We start from the raw sequence: 19,159 nt of genomic DNA on the forward strand, positions 1-19,159 counted from the left end.
TAAAACTCTCCCTCACCTCCTCACTGCTGGGAGGAGCAGCCCCGCTGTCGGGGTCCCAGCAGAGCAGTTGGCCCACCCTGTCCCCCCTCAACCCGCTCCCGCCACCGCTGGGACTATGGAACATGCCGGTGCTTTTAGGGATTTTTTTTTTTTTAATTATTTTATTTTTTTTAAGATTTCTGATCCCTAAACAGGGCTTTTCTCCAGCAGGCTCACAAAGCACTTGGCGGCCAAACGCTGCCCTGGAAAACATGATGTAGCGATATAAATCCATACTGCAGGGGTAGTGGCCCAGGCCCTGAAGATAGATAGACTAATATTAAAATTTGGTGTTGATTAGAGAGTGACTGTACTGCAAATCCTACTGGATATAAAGCAATCATGCACTGAATTTTATTGGTAGCATTGATGGAACCAAACTATCTTTTATCCACATTCTCAAACTATGAAACCGTGGGTCCAGCCTTGGATTTTCTTCTGTAATTCAGAAATGGTCAAAACCACTGTTGGATTGTTTGACCCAATCATGTTTGAACCACGGAGCTCTCCTGTTTTACCCGAGAATTCCCACATGGAGAAAGGTTTAATGAGGACCAAATACTTCTCTGTGTGTGTAAAATGTATGGGCTGGATGTGGTGGTTTTATCCTTGCACCCTCTGCCTGGTGTTGCTGAGGAGATCTAGGAAGAACCAGCACACGAGAGTTCAGCTCCTCATTGCTGTGAAAGTTGGCAGATGCGTAAAAGCTGAATGACACACGGCTGCTATCAAATACCCTGTAGCGAGCTACGCAACCTTGTCAGTGAGGCCTTTAAAATTTTTTTTAGTACTTCAAGGTTGTTAAAATAAGAAAAAAAAAAAGAGATTTCATTGTAATTTTGGGAGCATTGAGGTAGAATCACCAGTGTGCTCCTCTCGAATTGATGGGCCACAAAATGACAACAGCCGAATGGCAAATGTAAATACTCGAGGGGGGGTTTAGGTCCTTTTCTGCAAGACCCGTGTGTGCTTTCAGAAACGGTGATTTTGTTGTTTTAAATCTCATGGCACGCCGTGTTCCTGCAAGCCCCATCCCTTACGATCGGGTGATTACATCCCAGGGAAGGAAAAAAAAAATTAAAAAATAAAATAAAGCGGCCCGTTTGCCCTGAAAGCCACGAACGCCTTTGTGAAGCCTCAAACCCGAAGGGAACTAACAGCACAGAGGCCTCCGCCGTGCCGCCCAGCTCCGACCCCGCCGCCGTGCCCGCGGCGCCGAGCCCCGCCAAAGGGGCGTGGCCACCCGCCGGGAGGGCGTGCCCCCGCCAGCCCCGCCCCCTCCGGGGCGCTTCCCGCGCCTGCGCAGTAGCGCCCGGCGCCAGTCTCGCGAGACTCCCGCCGCTCCCCTCCGCTGGGCCCGGCCGCGGCCCGACGGGATCTTTCGAGAAGTCCCCCCGCCCCGAGGAGGCAGCGCCCGCCGCCGCCGCCGCGCATTTAAACGGGCCGAGCCGCGGCTCCTCCGGCGCCTCGGCTCCTCCTGCCCCTCGCAGCCATGTCGGTGGTGGGCATCGATCTGGGTTTCCAGAGCTGCTATGTGGCCGTGGCCCGCGCCGGCGGCATCGAGACCGTCGCCAATGAGTACAGCGACCGCAGCACGCCGTGAGTGGGGCTGAGGCGCGGGAGGGCGGCGGCGCCCGCCCGCCCGGGCCCGCGGCCGCCTCCTCCCCGCGGAGGGAGCCCAGCCGGGGGCCGGGGTGCCGCTTCCCCCCGCGGCGGGCCCGGGGCAGCGGGCTCGGTAGAGAAACGCTTCGAGAAAGGCCGGGTGCGGGCGGGGAGAGGTGCCGCGGGGGGGGTAGGACCAGCCTGTCCTCCCTGAGCCGGGGCGGTGCGCGTACAGGGGCTGCGAATATAAGCAAAAGCATCCGTGTCCTTGACTGCTGGACGTAACAAAGCTTAATTTCCTAGAAATTTATACGCCGCGTTCCGGCGCATCTGTTTGTTCTCCTGCAGCTCAAGTGCTGTTTCCCCCAGCGCGGCCGGACGGGAGGTGAACGCTGAGCTGGTGCTTAGCTCTGTGCGATGGGGCAAAGCTTAGGAAAGCCGCTTAGCAGCCTTCCCTTCAGGCTCTGTGTTTCTTTGTTCGACGAGGGTTCTCAAAAAATTCACGCTTGTTTTCACTGTTGGGTCTTGGAGAGTCTCCCTTGAAGGTGGCCGCCAGGTTAAGTGGAGGTGGAATGTGAACGGACAGTGCGGAGTCAGGCACCTGCCCCCCGGCGAGGGGATCTGCCTTGCCGTGCAGTGGGCTGGTGAGCCTGGACCTCAAGCACGTTACACTTGACAGGGTGTGCAGTGTACTCTAACTCTGTTTATAGAAATAGGCCTCTCGACACACTTCTCAAGAACGGTGTGCATTGCCTATTTTTAATAAAAAACTTGCTAAGAAGGAGAGGGAGAACTGGGGTAAAACTCGTCTAAGAATGAATTGCAAAATAAAGGTGAAAGAGGAACTTCTAGTGCATCAGAGCTGGAGGGGAACTGTTTAAAAGTGGCCTTAAAATATTTTTATAGCTTGCTGTATGTTGTGGTATAGCTTTATTTTAAGAATATACTAAATAGCTGTCTTGGTGAGACAATTGCATCTAGGTTTGTTTTTTTTTTAGATCCCTCACATCTCTTTAAAAAGACCTAGGACCAAAAATCACCTTTTGTCTCATTCGACAATACCTCAGCTCTGTTTGCCTGTTACTGTCTCTAAGCAATGAGTCAATGGAGAAGGAAGTTTTTAATTCAGTACATGTGCTAGAGTAAGGACTTGTCAAGTATTCTCGATAATATGTAAGTGTAAAGGTTAGATGTACTAGAAAAATATTTAATGTAGGGAATTTCAAAACAGTCTTCTGATAGCTCTAAGTATCTGGTCCTCAGGGAGTTGGAAGTTCTGCTTATATATAGTTGAGATATCGACACAGATCTCGCTCATCGAAGGAGATAAGCTATATAAAATCTGACACAATGCATCTTTCAGGAAATGATTCAATTATGAAAGGCTAAAGTGAAACTGGTAAAAATTAGTATAATAAAAATGATAGTTTTCAGCAAGACCTCATCTCTGAGTACTGTTTGGAGGGAATGCAGAAAACTGCTCTGTAAGCGAACACCTCTCTATTAGATGAAATTATTAATAACTTTTAAGTGTCTGTCTTGGAAACAGAAAGCCTGGTTGGGAAGGTCAGTGCTTAGCATTTCTTTAGAGTGAGCTCTGGGGGTGGTTGTTTGAGGTGCTGTGACGGGTTTCCTCAGGGATCGGCTCATGGTCAGGGTTAGACACTGTTTTCTACCATGACATCCACGTTTTGGGAAGGATTAGCAGGTCTGTGTCACTGATCGTTTGTATTGGGAAAGTAAACCTTTCTGAATATATTGTACTTGGTTCAGCGGCACAGATGACATTCTCACCGAGCCTGCTTCCAGCTCTGTGCTTGGATTCTTCCAGAATCCTGTAAAACTTGAACTTGTGTATCCAAAAGCAGTGCAAAGCATGTTTTTCCCTTGAATGAGGTACTCTTAAAATGGAAAGGTTGGTAGAGAAAGTGAGTAACCAATGAGAAGGAAAAAAAGTAAGATAACGAAACTATCCCCTTAAGGACAAAGGGACTTGGATTAAGCGCAACAGTTGTAACTGATCTTCGGAATCCTGTGCTGCTCTCCAGCGTGGAGGAAATGTGCTGTCGGGACGGGGGTGTCCTCCAGGGAGGTGAAGGCGGGTGGGAGGGTACCTGGGGGTGAAGTAGTGCCTGCAGGTGTGTTAGGGAAGTTCACAGCTCTGTTTAAGTTGCTTCATTAGGCCTCTGACCTTCCCTGTGATTACGTTTCTACTTAAAATGCTATGGTTAGTTATTCAGTGTCCAGTAAATTGTGTAATAGTATAATTTGTATTTAATGAGTTAACCCTGGTTCCTATGGTGAACTCATGTGGGGAATGGGACTGGCTGAACATTCTTCCTTCCCTCCCTCTTCCCCCTTGAGCTTACCTCTGCGCTGGGCCCCTGTGCGGCCTCCCAAGGCTCAGTTGGAGCCAGGCCTAGCTCGGGAGAAGGGTTGGGATGGGTGGAAAGGGACGGAGTGGAGCCGAGTTAGAGCCACCCCATCTGTCCAGCTGCGGCTCCTCGGGGAAGCTTGCCTGTGCATGACGCCAAGCAGGGGACAGGCATGATCAGGAAGAACGTAGGCACTTAAGGGTTTTAGTCCTAGTGTGTAATATGGAAACCTGTATTTTTGATTACTGTACTCTGTCCTTGTGTTGAGACAGGCTTCTATCTTGAGGTTTTAGTCTGACAGATTTAAAGAGTTCTATGAATTAGTGGACTTGTGAATGGAGGCTGATGGCTTGTGAATTTAGCAGTGAAGTGACTGCATATGGTGGTTTTTTGGTCTGTGAGAAAAGCAGCAATTCATGTCTAACTCCTTTCTGGAGCGCAGAGTGAATTAATAGCTAGCTTTCTGCTCAGGACTTGTTTAGATTTTTAGCTGTACGCTCTGTGGCTCCTGCTCCCTTAGCATGGGCCTTAGGGTCTGTGTAGCACAGAATTTGCCCAAATTTTGTTAACTAATCCCTTGAATAGCTGTTTCAAATAATAACAGATCCGTTCAGAAACATTAATTCTGTTGCAGCATATGCTTTAGGGTGGGCCTTGTTTAATTTGTTCTTAATGAACTGGAAGAAGATACAAACCCAGTGCAATTATATCACTCTGGTCTTCAGTACTGGTTTTGACAGTTTGTGTTTGGAAGATCGATTCTAAACCTCAGGCTGAGTTGGAATGTGTTTCTTGTGGCAGCCGTATGGCATAACCCTGCTGTAAAGCAGATTCTTGACCTGCTACAGAGAGCAGCTTCATTATTCTGTTAGTGTGTTGGGTGAAGAGTAAAGCTCCACTTGACTAATAGCAATTTTTTTTTTCCCTGGTAAGTTTACCTCAGTGGTATGAGGAACTTGGATTAGAGGGCTGGATTTAAATTTGTTAGGGCTTCCACAGTATGTTGAATATTTAAATCAAGAGGCTTAATAGGACTAGGAATTTCTCCAAAAAGAATTTAAAAAATGCTCCTGTCTTTTTCAGAACTCTAAGCTGTCACAAAGTAGTTTTGAGTAAAGTATGATTTTTAGTTTAGTGAGTACAGATTAAATTCATAAACATCAGTCTTTCTTTAAGAGCAGAAATAAAAAACCTGCAGAGGTTGCTTTAAAACTAGAAAGCTTAGTTAGCATTTGGTACAGACGTGTAGGAATGATTTCCTTGCTATCTGATTTAATTTGTGTATTTCTTCTGAACAGTTGAGTGTTTCCTGTATTACTTACCTTTGAGTGACTTAGGTGTATGAGTAATTACTGAGATAAAGGGTGTCTACCCAATTATTACTTAGATGTGAAACTTGAGGTAGCATGAATAAGTTTGGTTTTAGCGCTGTTCTGCAGAGGAGCATTGCTGTTTGAACTCAACTCAGAGCGCCCATTTCCAGAATTCACAGAACATTCCATGTGTGTATTGCAGCGAGTGGCCAACTTTCTTAATGAACCAAAGACTGTTTAAAATATCCCTAGTCTTAATTATCAACACTTTTAAAGAAAAATGTGCAGTGCCATTCTACGAATCACTTACTAACCGGAAATCTTTCTTCTCATTATAGATCATGTATATCCTTTGGACCCAAGAATCGCTCAATTGGTGCTGCGGCAAAAAGCCAGGTGAGCGTGTAGTTTGGGTAGAAGCAACGTCAGTAGTCTAAAATCAGAGCAGCAGAATGTATTTTTTTATCGCTGAAGATTACAAATGTCTCTGAGCTGGTGTCCCAGTGTCTCTTTAACTGTAATGAACAGCTGAGCTTAATTCAGCTGTTCAGCATGTGATGCTGCTTTGTCCTCTGGGTGGAAATCTCAGGGTTGATCGCTGCACGTAGTGAAATGTACAAAAAAACCCCGGTCTTTGCCTCTTAAATTCTGATAAATACCAATTTATTTTTTTTTTTCAGGTTGCAAATGTAAATTCTAAGCTTAGCACTAGTGTTTCATCCTACTTGAGCTTGTTCCAGTTCGTTTGCTTTTAATTTAATAGCTTTTAATGATGTGACTCCATTCTGTAAAATTCCATTAAGTGCATAATTCTGGCAGAAAGGGGACGTACTCGAGTGTAAATAGATCCAGCTTTCTGGACTCTCTGGTTGAATTGCAACCTAAATATCTCTTAGATGCTCTTGCCATACTTCGAGTTTCTGTTAGTGTAGGTAGGTAAATATGATTTAAGGACTGAGAAGAAGTTAAGCTGATTGGTCCTGCTGTATCATATCTTGTGTTGCTGTGAAACCCCTATAAAACGTGATTTTTCTTTTGAAGTCCTCTACAGGAAGTGACTATTCAAACACTTGGTTTTTCTTAGCCTAAAATACCTAGAGATGTGTGAAGATTCATTATCTAGAATACAAAAATGACTGGACACAGCCATGTTACTCAAGAACAGAAGAACTGTACTAGAACTAAATACAGATGTTTTTTCTGGAATTGAGTGTCTGCTTAGCTTAAGGAAATTCATTGGTACAGAGATCCAGTAGAGATGAGGTATGTCCTGCAGAAAATAACCTTACAGAGAATCAAAACCAGGTTACTTAGGAAATAGCCACTTGGCTGAAACTGGATCCCAGGTAAATATGAAATGGTAGAGTGCTTGTCTGCTTTGTCAATTCCTATTTTTTTTTTTTAGAATGTGTCTTGCTCTAATGTAAATGAAAGAATTAAACAAATTTACTTTCACTATGTGAGAACAAGCTATAATGATTTTTCACTTCTCCATTTGTGCCGATCTCTGCTATTAATAAAAGACAATCTACCTTTTGTCAGTCAAATCAAGTTGACAGTGTCACCTTGGGGCCCTCCTGACTTTTTAAAGCTTCATGACAAGGTCCTTGAGCTGTTTTGTGAGAATATCTGTGTGTTGACTGTCACATGCGTGTGATGAACCTGAATTGGAGTTTACATCAGTGTGCTTGTTATGTTTGTGAAATTACTGGCTGCAGCGCCGTAGAAAGGTAGGGTGGTAGGAAACAGGTAAACGGGAGAGGCACTTTGCTAACAGTTGTAGTGTCCTACACATACACTATGGCAATTGAGTGCTGTTTTTGATAGTCTTGGCTCTATTGTCTAGCATACATTTTATTTTAAATCTGAAATTCCTGTAGGTTACCTCAGCAATCTGAGGGAAGTTGCCTTCTAGCAACTGCCTTGATACTACTAAGACATAAACAACAAAAATATTCTGGCGAGAGAAGCATGAGAACAAAACTCTGTCTTCTGTTTGAAATTCAGATGTTCCCCTGACATGCTGTATTAAAGATTTCTTTTCCTCTAGGTTATTTCAAATGCAAAGAATACAGTACAAAGTTTTAAAAGATTTCATGGTCGTGCATTCTCAGATCCCTTTGTTCAAGCTGAAAAAGCAAGCCTTGCGTATGAACTTGTCCAGCTGCCAACGGGCTCAACTGGCATCAAGGTAAGTCTGGCATATTTGAACAAGAGCCAGAGGAGGAAACTGATAAAGTTTCCTTTTATCTCTTTATTTTGAATCTTCTTGCTGTAGTTCCCATTCTCCTGAGAATGGAAAGCCTTAAATAGGGAATAAAGGGCTACTAACAGGGGTAGTCTCTCCAGGCGTTAGGTGAGACTGATTTTACGGTTAGACCGTTTCTCTGCCTTGCAGAGCCAGTCCCACACAAACTGTTTTAGCAGTGCTATTTTCCTTCACTCCCTGGTGAATTTGGAAGACAAGCTGTGTCACCAGTGTACTTATTTAGCTGCTGTCCTGATACTGCAAGAGTGTGAGATGGCAGCTTAGTGCTTTGGGTAAAATGGTAAAGATTTGCCTTTTCCAGCAATGGCTGAAATTGGATTTTAGCAATAACTACCTTAGTCCAGGCCAGCAGGGAGGAAGGCATCCTAGGCATTGTCAAGCAATTGGGAGTCAAAAACCCCAAACTGCATCCAGAGCAGCTTTGTGTATGCGAATTCTTAAACGTGCATTCCCGTGTTTGTGTATTACCTCCTCTCGGGTGCTGTGCACGAGCTAGGCCAGCGGAGAGGGCTCTCGGAGCTGCGTTCCTGTTTAAGCTGCTTTTTAGGAAAGGCTTCCTTGCATGTCTTATGTTTGTAGTGTGTGGTTTTTACTGCGGTGTAACACGTGTGTACACGACTTTTATTTGAAGGCCATGTATATGGAAGAAGAAAGAAACTTTACTATTGAACAGGTGACAGGAATGCTTCTTACCAAATTAAAAGAGACCGCTGAGAATGCGCTTAAGAAGCCTGTAGTTGACTGTGTTGTTTCTGTAAGTATGTGATAGTAAGTAAGTCTTACATATTTGGTACCAAACTGAAATGATTGCAGCATTAAACTGTCCATTAAACTCGAATATTCAGGTATTTATTTTCTGTTTAGAACTGAATCTTACATCTCTTCAAAACTAGATTTTATTAATGGTAAAATGTCTTAAATTGCTGCTAATGAGCAGCACAAATAATAGATGCTTCTTTCTGGTCCTTTGCTCTTAGAGTGGCTTGTGAGATAGAATGGAAAAAGATTCACAGAAGGTACCTTGGTCTTCATGTAATGTTTTCTTGGCTTTTTCTCTGTTGCAACTGAAATGATCACAAATTTGAAAGATACCTCGGCTGTGCTCTGTGCACACCTGTAACTCTTTGCTAAAGATGGCTCTTCTAAAGGTTCATATTGGCTGTCTGATTTTCTTTCAGGTTCCTTCTTTCTACACAGATGCAGAAAGGAGATCTGTGATGGATGCTACACAAATTGCTGGTCTCAACTGTCTGAGGCTAATAAATGAAACAACTGCAGGTAATACCTCCCTCACTTAGCATTGTAGTTTTATTAAACAAAAGGGCTTTTAATCTGCCACTGATCCATGCACTCTGGAGTTACTGCTGGTTTTTAAGCTTAAAATAGATTAGTTGATCATACAGTTTCTTAAGATCCGGTCTGGTTGTTTTCTTTCATTGCTTTAGAGGCATAAAGGTATTTCTTGAATACCTGTTCTAATGCAGCTGCTGGGAGGGACTGATATTGTTTAATGTTCTTCAGTGTTCATTGGCACTGGGAATTATTTTAACGAGGTATCAATTTCTGTAGCTTGAAAAGTAAGATGAAATGTTAATGCTGTTTACTGATGTACCATCGATTTCTTAAAGCATTACAAAACTGAACGTCCTAACTACACTCTGACTCTTGTCTCTGTAGTTGCCCTTGCATATGGAATCTATAAGCAAGACCTGCCTGCCTTGGAAGAGAAGCCACGGAACGTTGTGTTTGTGGATATGGGGCACTCTGCATATCAAGTTTCTGTCTGTGCATTCAACAAAGGCAAACTGAAAGTAAACAATCTGTTCTGCATCCGTTTTAATTACCAGTAGAAATATTGACCAGTACATACATGGCCTGTGACAGGCGAGCTTGTCTGTTTCTACAGAAGTGTATCCAGACATCTCAATTCATATTCTTAAAATTGCACTTGGTCTGGAGTTAAAAGTAGGGCAGGGAACTAGAGAGCTGCTGAGCAGTATGTGGAGGAGACAAACATGCCTTAATCAGCAGACTTTGGCAGAGAATAAAAACCCTGGAATAAATGATCTGTTCAGAAATTATCATATCTGACTGGACGCTGCTTTCAAAACATGCCCTAGTTCAGCTGTGAGATCTAGCATTAAACCAGGAATTCCTAGAAGGGTGTAACTGACACATTATTTTTCTAACACTGTGGTGCTTATGTAAAAAAAAAAAAAAAAAAAAAAGCAAAAGCATTCTTATTTACTTTAAGCTGCAAACAGAAGATAAGCGAGTTAGTGTACTTCTAAGTGTAAGTTGCCAAAACCTTACTGTTTTCCAGCAAATACTAACATTTCTTAGTTGGCTTTCTTAAGATTACAGTCTGGACTTTTGCAGTTCCAAGGACTTTCTTTTAATCTGCTAGAGAAACAAACACAAATTTTAAAGCATGGGGTAGCAAAATGAGGAGAAGGCAAGAGCTGCGACAACACTACTTCTGTTGTAGTTACGTTTCCTCTTGCGAGGAAATACAACCTGCTTTCTGTTTTTCTCAGATTTGTCTTTTAAACTTTGAAGCCATAGAAGTAGTAAAGGGATGCTTTTGAGTGTAGAACGGAGAGCTGGCCAGCAAGGCAGTTAAACCAGTGTGGAGACCAAACCTAGTTTGAAAGAATATTGAGAATAATGTGATGCTTTACGGGTTTTCCTATAAAAAGTACACAGAGTGTTTAAAGAGAAGAATCAGCTGAGGTGGATGGGCTACAGATACTCTTTGCAGATGATTCCCTCATGAGCACCTATTTAGTTAGTAACACTTACTCTCTTCGTGTTTTATTTTTAGCTTGGTGTAAGCATGTTCCACCCTTATGAGGCATCAAATATTAAGCCGGGACATAATTCAAACTGACAGTGGCTAAGCAGAATTTGGAAACTCTGATGGTCTGCCTACAGCACAAGTTACTGAACACATTGTGTTGCTAAGCCCTGCCCTATCTTCCCAAATTTCTTTTTAAAATTGTCACCTCGTTACAGGAAGGCTGGGTGCCCAAGGCTGCTTTTTAGTACTAGAGAATTTTTTTTTTTTTTTTTTCTCCTGGAGCTTGTAGCTACTGCATGTATGTGCTGCAGTTCTTGTGAGTTCCCATTCAGAGTGGTCTAATATTTGTGTAGTTGCTGGAATTTGTCAGTTGCGTTGATGTTTTTTTCTCCCAACAGCATTTTGAATGTATCTACTATCAGCTACAAAAGGCATAGTATGTATAGTCATGGTTTAGACTTGGTAGGCTTTAAAAAAAAAAAAAAGCATCCCTTAAGATATGTGTGGTTATTTCTGCATTTGCAATCCACATAAACTATCAGATGTTAGTGATGCAATTGCTACTTAGATTGCCCTGAAATACAAGAGAATGGCTTAATTGCCAGCAGCATCCACAAAATATGGAAGATGAGTATGGGACATGGCTTTATTGTTTGGGATGGGTTAGGCTTCTAGATGGGGCTTATCAAAAGAAATTCATCGTTTGCTGGTGATGACAAGGGCAGGATAAAAATTAACCGTACTGGATTTCTTCTGTTGGGGTTGCACCGGTCTAATTCTTCCTCCGTAATAATGTTGTGATACTTGCTTTGATTCAGACTGTATTAGAAACAAAGAAATGCTTTGATTTTTAACTGCTAATAGGTTTCACTGAAGTAACGACAAATTGTGCTGTTACTGAAGAGTTCAATTTTTTTAAGGTTCTTGCTACATCATTTGATACAACACTTGGAGGCAGGAAGTTTGATGAGATGTTAGTTGAATACTTCTGTGAAGAATTTGGAAAGAAATATAAACTAGACATAAAGTCAAAGATTCGTGCGTTGTTGAGGCTATACCAGGAATGTGAAAAACTGAAAAAATTGATGAGTGCTAATGCCTCTGATCTCCCGATGAACATAGAATGCTTCATGAATGACATAGATGTCTCTGGAACAATGAACAGGTAATGCTTATACTTCTATAAAAATAAGCTTTAGAGTACACTTCATTCAACTTCCCTCAGTCCAGAAAGAAATTCAGTGCAAAGTACCAGTTCTTAGGGCTGGAGGGAGGTGGGAAATGTAAGAACAAGATGTGCAGGGCTGCTGCTCAAAACGATGGTGTTTGGGCAGTGGCCTGGAGTTAGTGGGGAGTGCTGGGATGTTGCAGATGTGCCTGGATTACTAGAGCCAAGTTTGTCTGGGAGAATATCCTAAATAAGTATAAAACTAGGATACTAAATAGGTATAAAACTGGGACTGGGGGAGAGAAAACCCTGCAGTACTTAGTTAAAATGGCATTCTTTCAATTTTGGCATCCCGTTGTGTTTGCAGTATTAACATGCTTACGGTACGCTATAGCTTTATTTATGGCTTCTTCCAACAGAAGCAAATTTTTAGAGATGTGTGATGGGCTCCTTGCAAGAGTGGAACCACCCCTTCGCAGTGTGCTCGAGCAAGCCAGTAAGTGTAACGTGTTCTGTCTTCTGTAGATGGAGAAGAGACCCCCACAACCCAACCTTCCTTTGGGTGTTGACAGAACGGACAGGTGGATTTAGCACAGCTAACAGTTTCTTGCTTAGCAGTCGCAAAACTTTTTAAAACTCTCACGCAAGCTAAGATCTGAAGTTCTTAGTGCTTAGAAACACGGAGAACCAGCTTCAAATAGCAGTTGGTCTAGTGAAACTTTTAGTTGACAATGTCAGCATATTAATGTGAAACAAACATTTAATCTGTAAAAACTAATGTCTGACTCCTTTCTAGAGTTAAAGAAGGAGGATATTTATGCAGTAGAGATAATTGGTGGTACCACAAGAATCCCTGCTGTTAAAGAGAAGATCAGTAAATTTTTTGGCAAAGAAGTCAGTACCACTTTGAATGCAGATGAGGCTGTTGCTCGAGGTTGTGCACTGCAGGTAAAAAGTGCTGTTTGTTTTAGCTGTGAGTATTTTGACTGAAATCTGTGAATATTTGAGCCAGAGTCTGCAGGTAATGGGAGAGAGACTTCATGTGTATCACAGAATAGATAAGCTGCAAGGGAGCAGTTAGAAGAAAGGAAAATAGCAGCTTTAAGGGATTGCTCTGTGGTGTTTGTCTAAGCCGGATCAGTGTAGCGTGCTGAAGTGAACAGTGTACTCTGCTTCTGCTGTGCCTGGAAGCTGGGACGGATAAAGCTCGTGTTGTTTTCTCTTCAAGGCTCCTTTGGGCGCCTAGATGAAACGGGGGGGGAAAAAACCAGATTTTGTAGAACTACTGATAAACTTGTGATACAGTGATCACTTGAAAACTGAAAGATTAGGTTCTTGCTAATGGAAATCTGACTTCAGCTGGGACCAGTCACTGCTGAAAGGCTTAAGCAGTAGTAAATACTCTATAGTTACTAGTGCTGCCATCTTTTAAATGCATCTTAACTTCACGTCTCTCTTCAGATGTTTAATATGTGCTTACAGTTCTATCAGTGGTACAAATAGCTATTGGAATCTGCTTAAAAAGATAATTTTGTGTTGTGATACACAAAAACCCTGGTACTACGTCACTCTAGAGAGTAACTTTGAGGTGTTTTCTTATCTTGGCACCAAAAACAACTCAGTAGCTTAACCATAGCAAACCAAACAACACAATGACTCCAAAACTTGTGTATTTCCACTTTCAGTGTGATCAGATCATGGCACCCTCCTGAAAAGGAAGGGCACATAGGAGTTGCCAGTGCTTATTATGCAGGTTCCAAGTCCACCAGTATTGGTCTCCTTTCAGCTAGAGTAAATCTACATATTAAGCAGCATAAATAGCTACTTGCTAAATTAAATTACTGTTCACCTGAAGTTTGAATGTTTGTAACATGGCTCTTGTGCTCTTTTCAGTGTGCTATTTTATCCCCGGCGTTCAAAGTGAGAGAATTTTCTATCACAGATTTGATACCGTATCCTATTTCTTTACGATGGAATTCACCAGCAGAGGAAGGGTTAAGGTAAAAAAAAAAAATCAATCTTCTTGCACAATTACTAAATGATGACAACTAAAGTAAATAACACTTCTAGAGCAGTGCCCATCTAACAACTCAGATTTTGATACTTTTTCTGAAGTTAATGACAGCAGGAAACAGAAGCAAGGATGGGTGGCACTTGAGCACTTCCTACATGGCTATTGGTCTTGCTTTAACCTAAAAGGTTAGGAGTCTGTTTTGTCACCTCTTAGAGAAGCTTTTCCTTAAGGTATAAGAGTATCTAGAAAAGTTTCATTAATTTTCTCAGGTACATCATCCCACATACCAAACAAATGCTCTGTTTTGTCTTACAGTGACTGCGAGGTCTTTCCCAAGAACCATGCTGCTCCATTTTCTAAGGTCCTCACATTCTACAGAAAGGAACCTTTTACTCTCGAGGCCTACTACAGTTCTCCCAAGGAGCTGCCTTACCCAGATCCTGCTATAGGTTAAGACCATTTTGTTGCTTCAAGCTTTATTAAGTCTTGTACATGTTTCAGGACTGCTTTGACTAATTCTGTAGTCTGGAAAGTGCAACTTCCTACAAATGCTTAGGGACAGGTTTCCAAAGTCATGGATCTACAGTAAAATGAGTGGAGTAACATGAAGTTTATGGACAAATAGGCTAAATAAAAAGCATCCTGATGTTGGAGCAAATTTGAAAGGCACCTGCTCAGCGCTGTGCAGTCCTACTTTGATACAAGTAACACCATTTTTTACAGCATACTGCAGAGAATTTCTGATAGCTGTGTGTCCTAGCATTGCTGAGTAAAAAATTGAATTGTTGGACTTGAGTAGGATTTGATACCCTCCGAGTGCATTGCAGTGATCCATTGTCAGCAACAGTCAGGTTTTACTTCCAGTGATTACATTAATGGTAATTTTTTTTCTCTCTGGGACTGTTTAGCTCACTTCTTGGTTCAGAAGGTCACTCCTCAAACAGATGGATCCAGTTCGAAAGTGAAAGTCAAAGTTAGAATCAATATCCACGGCATCTTCAGTGTTTCAAGTGCATCTTTAGTGGAGGTTCATAAATCTGATGAGAATGAAGAGCCTATGGAAACAGATCAGCATGCAAAAGAGGAAGAGGTAATTCCTCTAATTCTAATGAAAAGACTTCATTGCTTTTGGTGACTTAGAAAACCAGTGAAGTGCAGTTGGCCAAGTTCTGGGAAAGTTCTAAGCCTTGTGTAAGGATTTAGTAGACGTGTCCAGCAACTAAAATACAAAGATGTGATTAAGCACTAATTAAAGTATGTTACACCAGTGACAGATCTGTCAGGACTGTGAGGTATAGATGAAATTCTTCATTGTGCTAGGAGTGTTGCTTGCCTAAGCAAAGGCTAGAAGCTTATAATTTATGGACTGAGGCTCTACTTTGGTTTTTGTTCCGTTTCTTGTGCCTAAAGAGCGTTAGGTGTAAGTGAAGTGATCAGCCTAAGAACTGAAGCAGTGATCTGTATGTGCATCCTTTAATTAATGTCAACTTGGATCTCTGAATTTCAGAAGATGCAAGTAGACCAGGAAGAGCAACAAAAGACTGAAGAACAACAGCAGGCCCAACCTGAAAATAAGGCAGAGTCTGAAGAAATGGAGGTAACATGAACATCTGAGACTTCTATTTTTTTGTAGGATACTTCCAGAAGATTCATGAGAATATGTAGTGTGTGAGAGCATCTGCTGCCTTTGGCAGCTCCGGATGCTGAATTTTTATTGGAATCTCTTGGGGGTCTGTGTTGTGATTAGAGCTTTTCAAGTACACAAATTGTGTGGAAATCGCAGACCTCAGGTGACCTAGTACTGATAAAATGGGTGAACTCTCCTGTTTGTGGAAGAAATAAGTTACTGAAAAATAAGTTACTAAATACTAGTAGAGTGGCCTACTGGAAGCACCATCATCCCCGTGGATGTATACTCTGTGCCCAGAAAAGGGCAGAAATTCCATTAATAATCTCTGACTTCAGCAGCTGAAGTGTCAGTGACAGGTAATACGTAGTTCTGATGTTGAGGTGCACTGACTCAGTAATACTTTTTCTATTGTAAGTCCTGAATACTTGAACTGACTGGAGATGCCGTTTTCACTTTGAATATATTTGTTCAATGCAGACTTCTCAGGCTGAGTCAAAAGACAAGAAAGTGGATCAGCCACCTCAAGCCAAGAAGGCTAAAGTCAAGACTACCACAGTGGACCTCCCCATTGAGAATCAGCTGGTGTGGCAGATAGGGAAAGACATGCTGAACTTGTTCATTGAGAACGAGGTAAGCTCTCACTTGCCCAGGCTAAAAATGTCACTAGTTGATCCCCAGAAATGTTGTTGTTCATTAAACACGGTGAATGGGTAAGGGTGATGAAGAAAAATGAAAAGGAAGAAAACACGCAGTTTTCCTGAGGTGAGCAGTGCCCCGTGGAGCCAAAATACATTCTTCCTGTGAACACTAACTCTTACTGAGGAGGTGTTCTGGAGGAAAGCTGGTTCACAGGGTGATTACTTCCAAAATCCCCTGCAGTTAGAAGGTACTCAATGGCTGCTGCCATCAGGGTGAAGGTTCCTCAGCTGGAGCAAGATTGTTCCGCCCTGTATTGGATATCCCCCCCACCCGAAATGAGGCTTTATTCATGTGCTGTGTTTAGAACAAGTCTGTAAACCACAGAATTTCAAAATCTTTAGTCAAACGTAAGCTTTTGCTAACGAGGTATCCTGGTAATAAATGTTAAATAACTGGCTCTTCAGCCAACTAACGTGACAACTTGTTCACAGGGTAAAATGATAATGCAGGATAAACTAGAGAAAGAGAGGAACGATGCCAAGAATGCAGTGGAAGAGTACGTGTATGATATGAGAGACAAACTCTGCAGTGTTTATGAGAAATTCGTTAGTGAAGATGTAAGTATTCCTGGCTTTGTTGTTTCCTAATGTATTTTGTTACAATCAAGTTGTATTTTAATAACCTTCGACCTGTATCAGATACTCTGTTTACTTAGACTGTATTTTCAGGCTGTAAATTTGGAGAGGTAGCTTTTAATCTCTCTGCCTGCGAAGATAAACTTCTCAATGTGGCCCAAGTACAAGCAGATGGTGCTCAGGATATATTGTGTGTTCTTCTCTGAAACAGTTGTAGCAATTAAGATCTAATCAGAGCGTGTGTTTTCAGACTGAAACAGGCTAGGAGCGCTTGCACACTACAATCATTTTAAGGCAACCTATTCTATTTTGGCTCTTTGTCAATATTTAGGAATAGTTTAAGATTAAAAAAAAAACCAGCCCTACCTAGGAACAGGGTAGGTGGGATTAGTTTGACTAAATGTGGGTACCTGTATCTGTACAGGTTGCCTAAAAATCTCTTAGTAGTATTAATTAGCTTTCCCTGTTGTACTAAAGGAGCCTGGTGTGTAATTAATGTAATTGTATGTTAGAGGACTATGTTAGTCAGACAGATCACTCCAGCTCCTGCCTGGATCTGCACCGATGGCAGTGGGAGCCTTGCCAGCAGGGTGTGGGCAGAGCCTCTGTACCTCCGTCAGAGCTAAAACTGGGACGAGTCAAGTGGGATTCATGGCACCTCTGCCAAAGATCAGTTTAGCTTTTCTCAGGCTTGCTCATACAGTGATGATGAAAATGTGAAGAAAAATTAAAAAGGAGGAAAAAACAGGCTTTTATGCAACAGTATTGATTGGTGGGTGTCTAGATGGTTCTTCCTTAGGCCTGGTCTCCACCATGAAGCAACACTGAAGAATATCTTATTTTTCACTAAAATAAGATGAAGTGTTTCAGAGAGAGTACTTTACACTCTAAAAATGTAACCCTTCCAGAAAGGTTCCAAGTATCCTTTAATGCTATCTGCCATCTAATAAGAGTTACCTCACCTACCTGTTTTGTATGGATTGCTTCAGGATCGGAATAGCTTCACGCTGAAGCTGGAAGATACAGAAAACTGGCTTTATGAAGATGGTGAAGACCAACCCAAACAGATTTACATTGATAAACTGACGGAGTTGAAGGTAAGTGGTTCTTTCGTTCCCCCTGGAATTCACTGAATCTAGAGAACTTTGATCAAGCAGGGAGCTGTGTTAGGTCTGCTGATTCAGAGCTCAGCCCTGGTAACAAACATCTTAATCTCCTCATCAAGGACACGAGGAGCAGAGCCCCAGCGGCCCTGGGGTTGAGGGACACTCAGACTTTCCTGTGAGGGGAGGGAAGAGAGAAAGTTCCACAGGAGTTCAGAAATGTGGATGTACCCTGTGAGATCTTGCAGGATCTGAGTGCGGTGCTGTATAGTCTTTGATATCTGTATTTTGTTTCAGACTCTGGGTCAACCTATTCAGGCAAGATTTCAAGAATCGGAGGAAAGACCAAAAGCGTTTGAGGACTTAGGGAAGCAAATTCAACAGTACATGAAAACTGTTCATGCATTCAAAGCAAAGGTATTTGGATACTTCATTTCTGGTAAATGCGGAAAAGTGATACAAATCTTTTCTGAATCTTAAGGTCCTTTAAACAAAAAGCTGGTACAACCTCCTGCCGAGATTGAGTTCTTTACATTTCCCATATTTTCAGAACGGGATGTTGGCTTGAAAACCTGACAGTCTTAATCAGGTGCTGATTTCCTCATGGAGGGGAAAATACCAGCAGCAGTAGAACTTTGGCTCTCTGGTTAGAGCTGCGGGTGATCAGATTAATTGCTCTGCTAACCAGCCTTCTGGCTAAATGCTCTTTCTAGTATTTTGGAGCTAAAAGTGTGAAGAGCTAAGCATGCAGTTTAGCTGTTCCAAACAAATACCTGCGCAGCTACTACTCATTTGGCTGTTTCAGGATGAACAATACGACCATCTAGATGAAGCAGATGTAGCGAAAGTGGAGAAGAGTGCGAACGAAGCTATGGAGTGGATGAACAATAAACTCAATCTACAGAACAAGAGAAGTCTTACTTTGGACCCGGTTATAAAAGCTAAAGACATACAAGCTAAAACTAAAGTAAGTCTTTTGTGGAAATAGAGTGAATTAGGCAGAACTTTTCTTGGCCTAGTTGTGCTTAGAGGAGAACTCTGAGGTGAGAAATCTGTACTAGAAGGACAGTGATGGGGTATTAACCTGTTAAATGTGTATTGGAACATCAGCCCTTGCCTTGAACAACCTTGTGGTGGTGGCAGAAGTTAGATTTGGGCAGCAGGTTGAAGTACGACTGGTGGTAGATAAAACCATTTCTAACTGTGTTCTATTTCTCCATTTTTCTAGGAATTGACAAGTATTTGTAATCCTATAGTCACCAAACCCAAACCCAAAGTGGAACTCCCCAAGGAGGAGCAGAAACCGACCGAACCCAACGGACCAGTAGAAGGGCAGGGGGAGGCCAACAGCGAGTCCCCCCAGGGTGAGCAGAGTGCTGCCCCCCCCCCAGACAAGAAGCTTCCAGAAATGGACATTGACTGAATTTTGGCACTTGTTTATATTATTGCAAACTCCAATAAAGCTTTAAGTTGTCGACTTTGTATGTTCTGAATACAAACTGAAGCAAGTGAATACCGCAGCACTCTTAGTAACTTTTGGAGAGGTTTGGTCAATGCATCAAGTCAGAAACA

The 19,159-nt window shown here is 42.3% G+C and overlaps 1 protein-coding gene across 3 annotated transcripts; it reads left to right on the forward strand.

The window, feature by feature from the left end:
* The first annotated feature begins 1,374 nt into the window (after window positions 1-1,374).
* HSPA4 (heat shock protein family A (Hsp70) member 4) lies at window positions 1,375-19,062 on the forward strand. 3 transcript variants are annotated; one of them, XM_074915648.1, is made up of 20 exons: window positions 1,377-1,638; window positions 5,668-5,725; window positions 7,380-7,520; window positions 8,230-8,352; window positions 8,777-8,876; window positions 9,276-9,409; window positions 11,319-11,563; window positions 11,986-12,062; window positions 12,363-12,514; window positions 13,460-13,566; window positions 13,896-14,029; window positions 14,489-14,670; window positions 14,777-14,788; window positions 15,088-15,177; window positions 15,688-15,840; window positions 16,341-16,466; window positions 17,474-17,581; window positions 17,885-18,004; window positions 18,393-18,554; window positions 18,816-19,062. In XM_074915648.1, the coding sequence occupies exons 1-20, from the start codon at window positions 1,532-1,534 to the stop codon at window positions 19,008-19,010; spliced, it is 2,526 nt and encodes an 841-aa protein (XP_074771749.1). In that variant the 5' UTR covers window positions 1,377-1,531; the 3' UTR covers window positions 19,011-19,062. The 3 variants fall into 3 exon arrangements, with proteins under 3 accessions (XP_074771750.1, XP_074771749.1, XP_074771748.1); XM_074915647.1 differs by lacking the exon at window positions 14,777-14,788; XM_074915649.1 differs by lacking the exons at window positions 14,777-14,788; window positions 15,088-15,177 and having other exon boundaries at window positions 1,375-1,638; window positions 13,460-13,560.
* Window positions 19,063-19,159: the final 97 nt, after the last annotated feature.

The sequence above is a fragment of the Athene noctua genome, chromosome 12 (assembly GCF_965140245.1).
Source record: "Athene noctua chromosome 12, bAthNoc1.hap1.1, whole genome shotgun sequence".
In the NCBI taxonomy this organism is placed as follows: domain Eukaryota; kingdom Metazoa; phylum Chordata; class Aves; order Strigiformes; family Strigidae; genus Athene; species Athene noctua.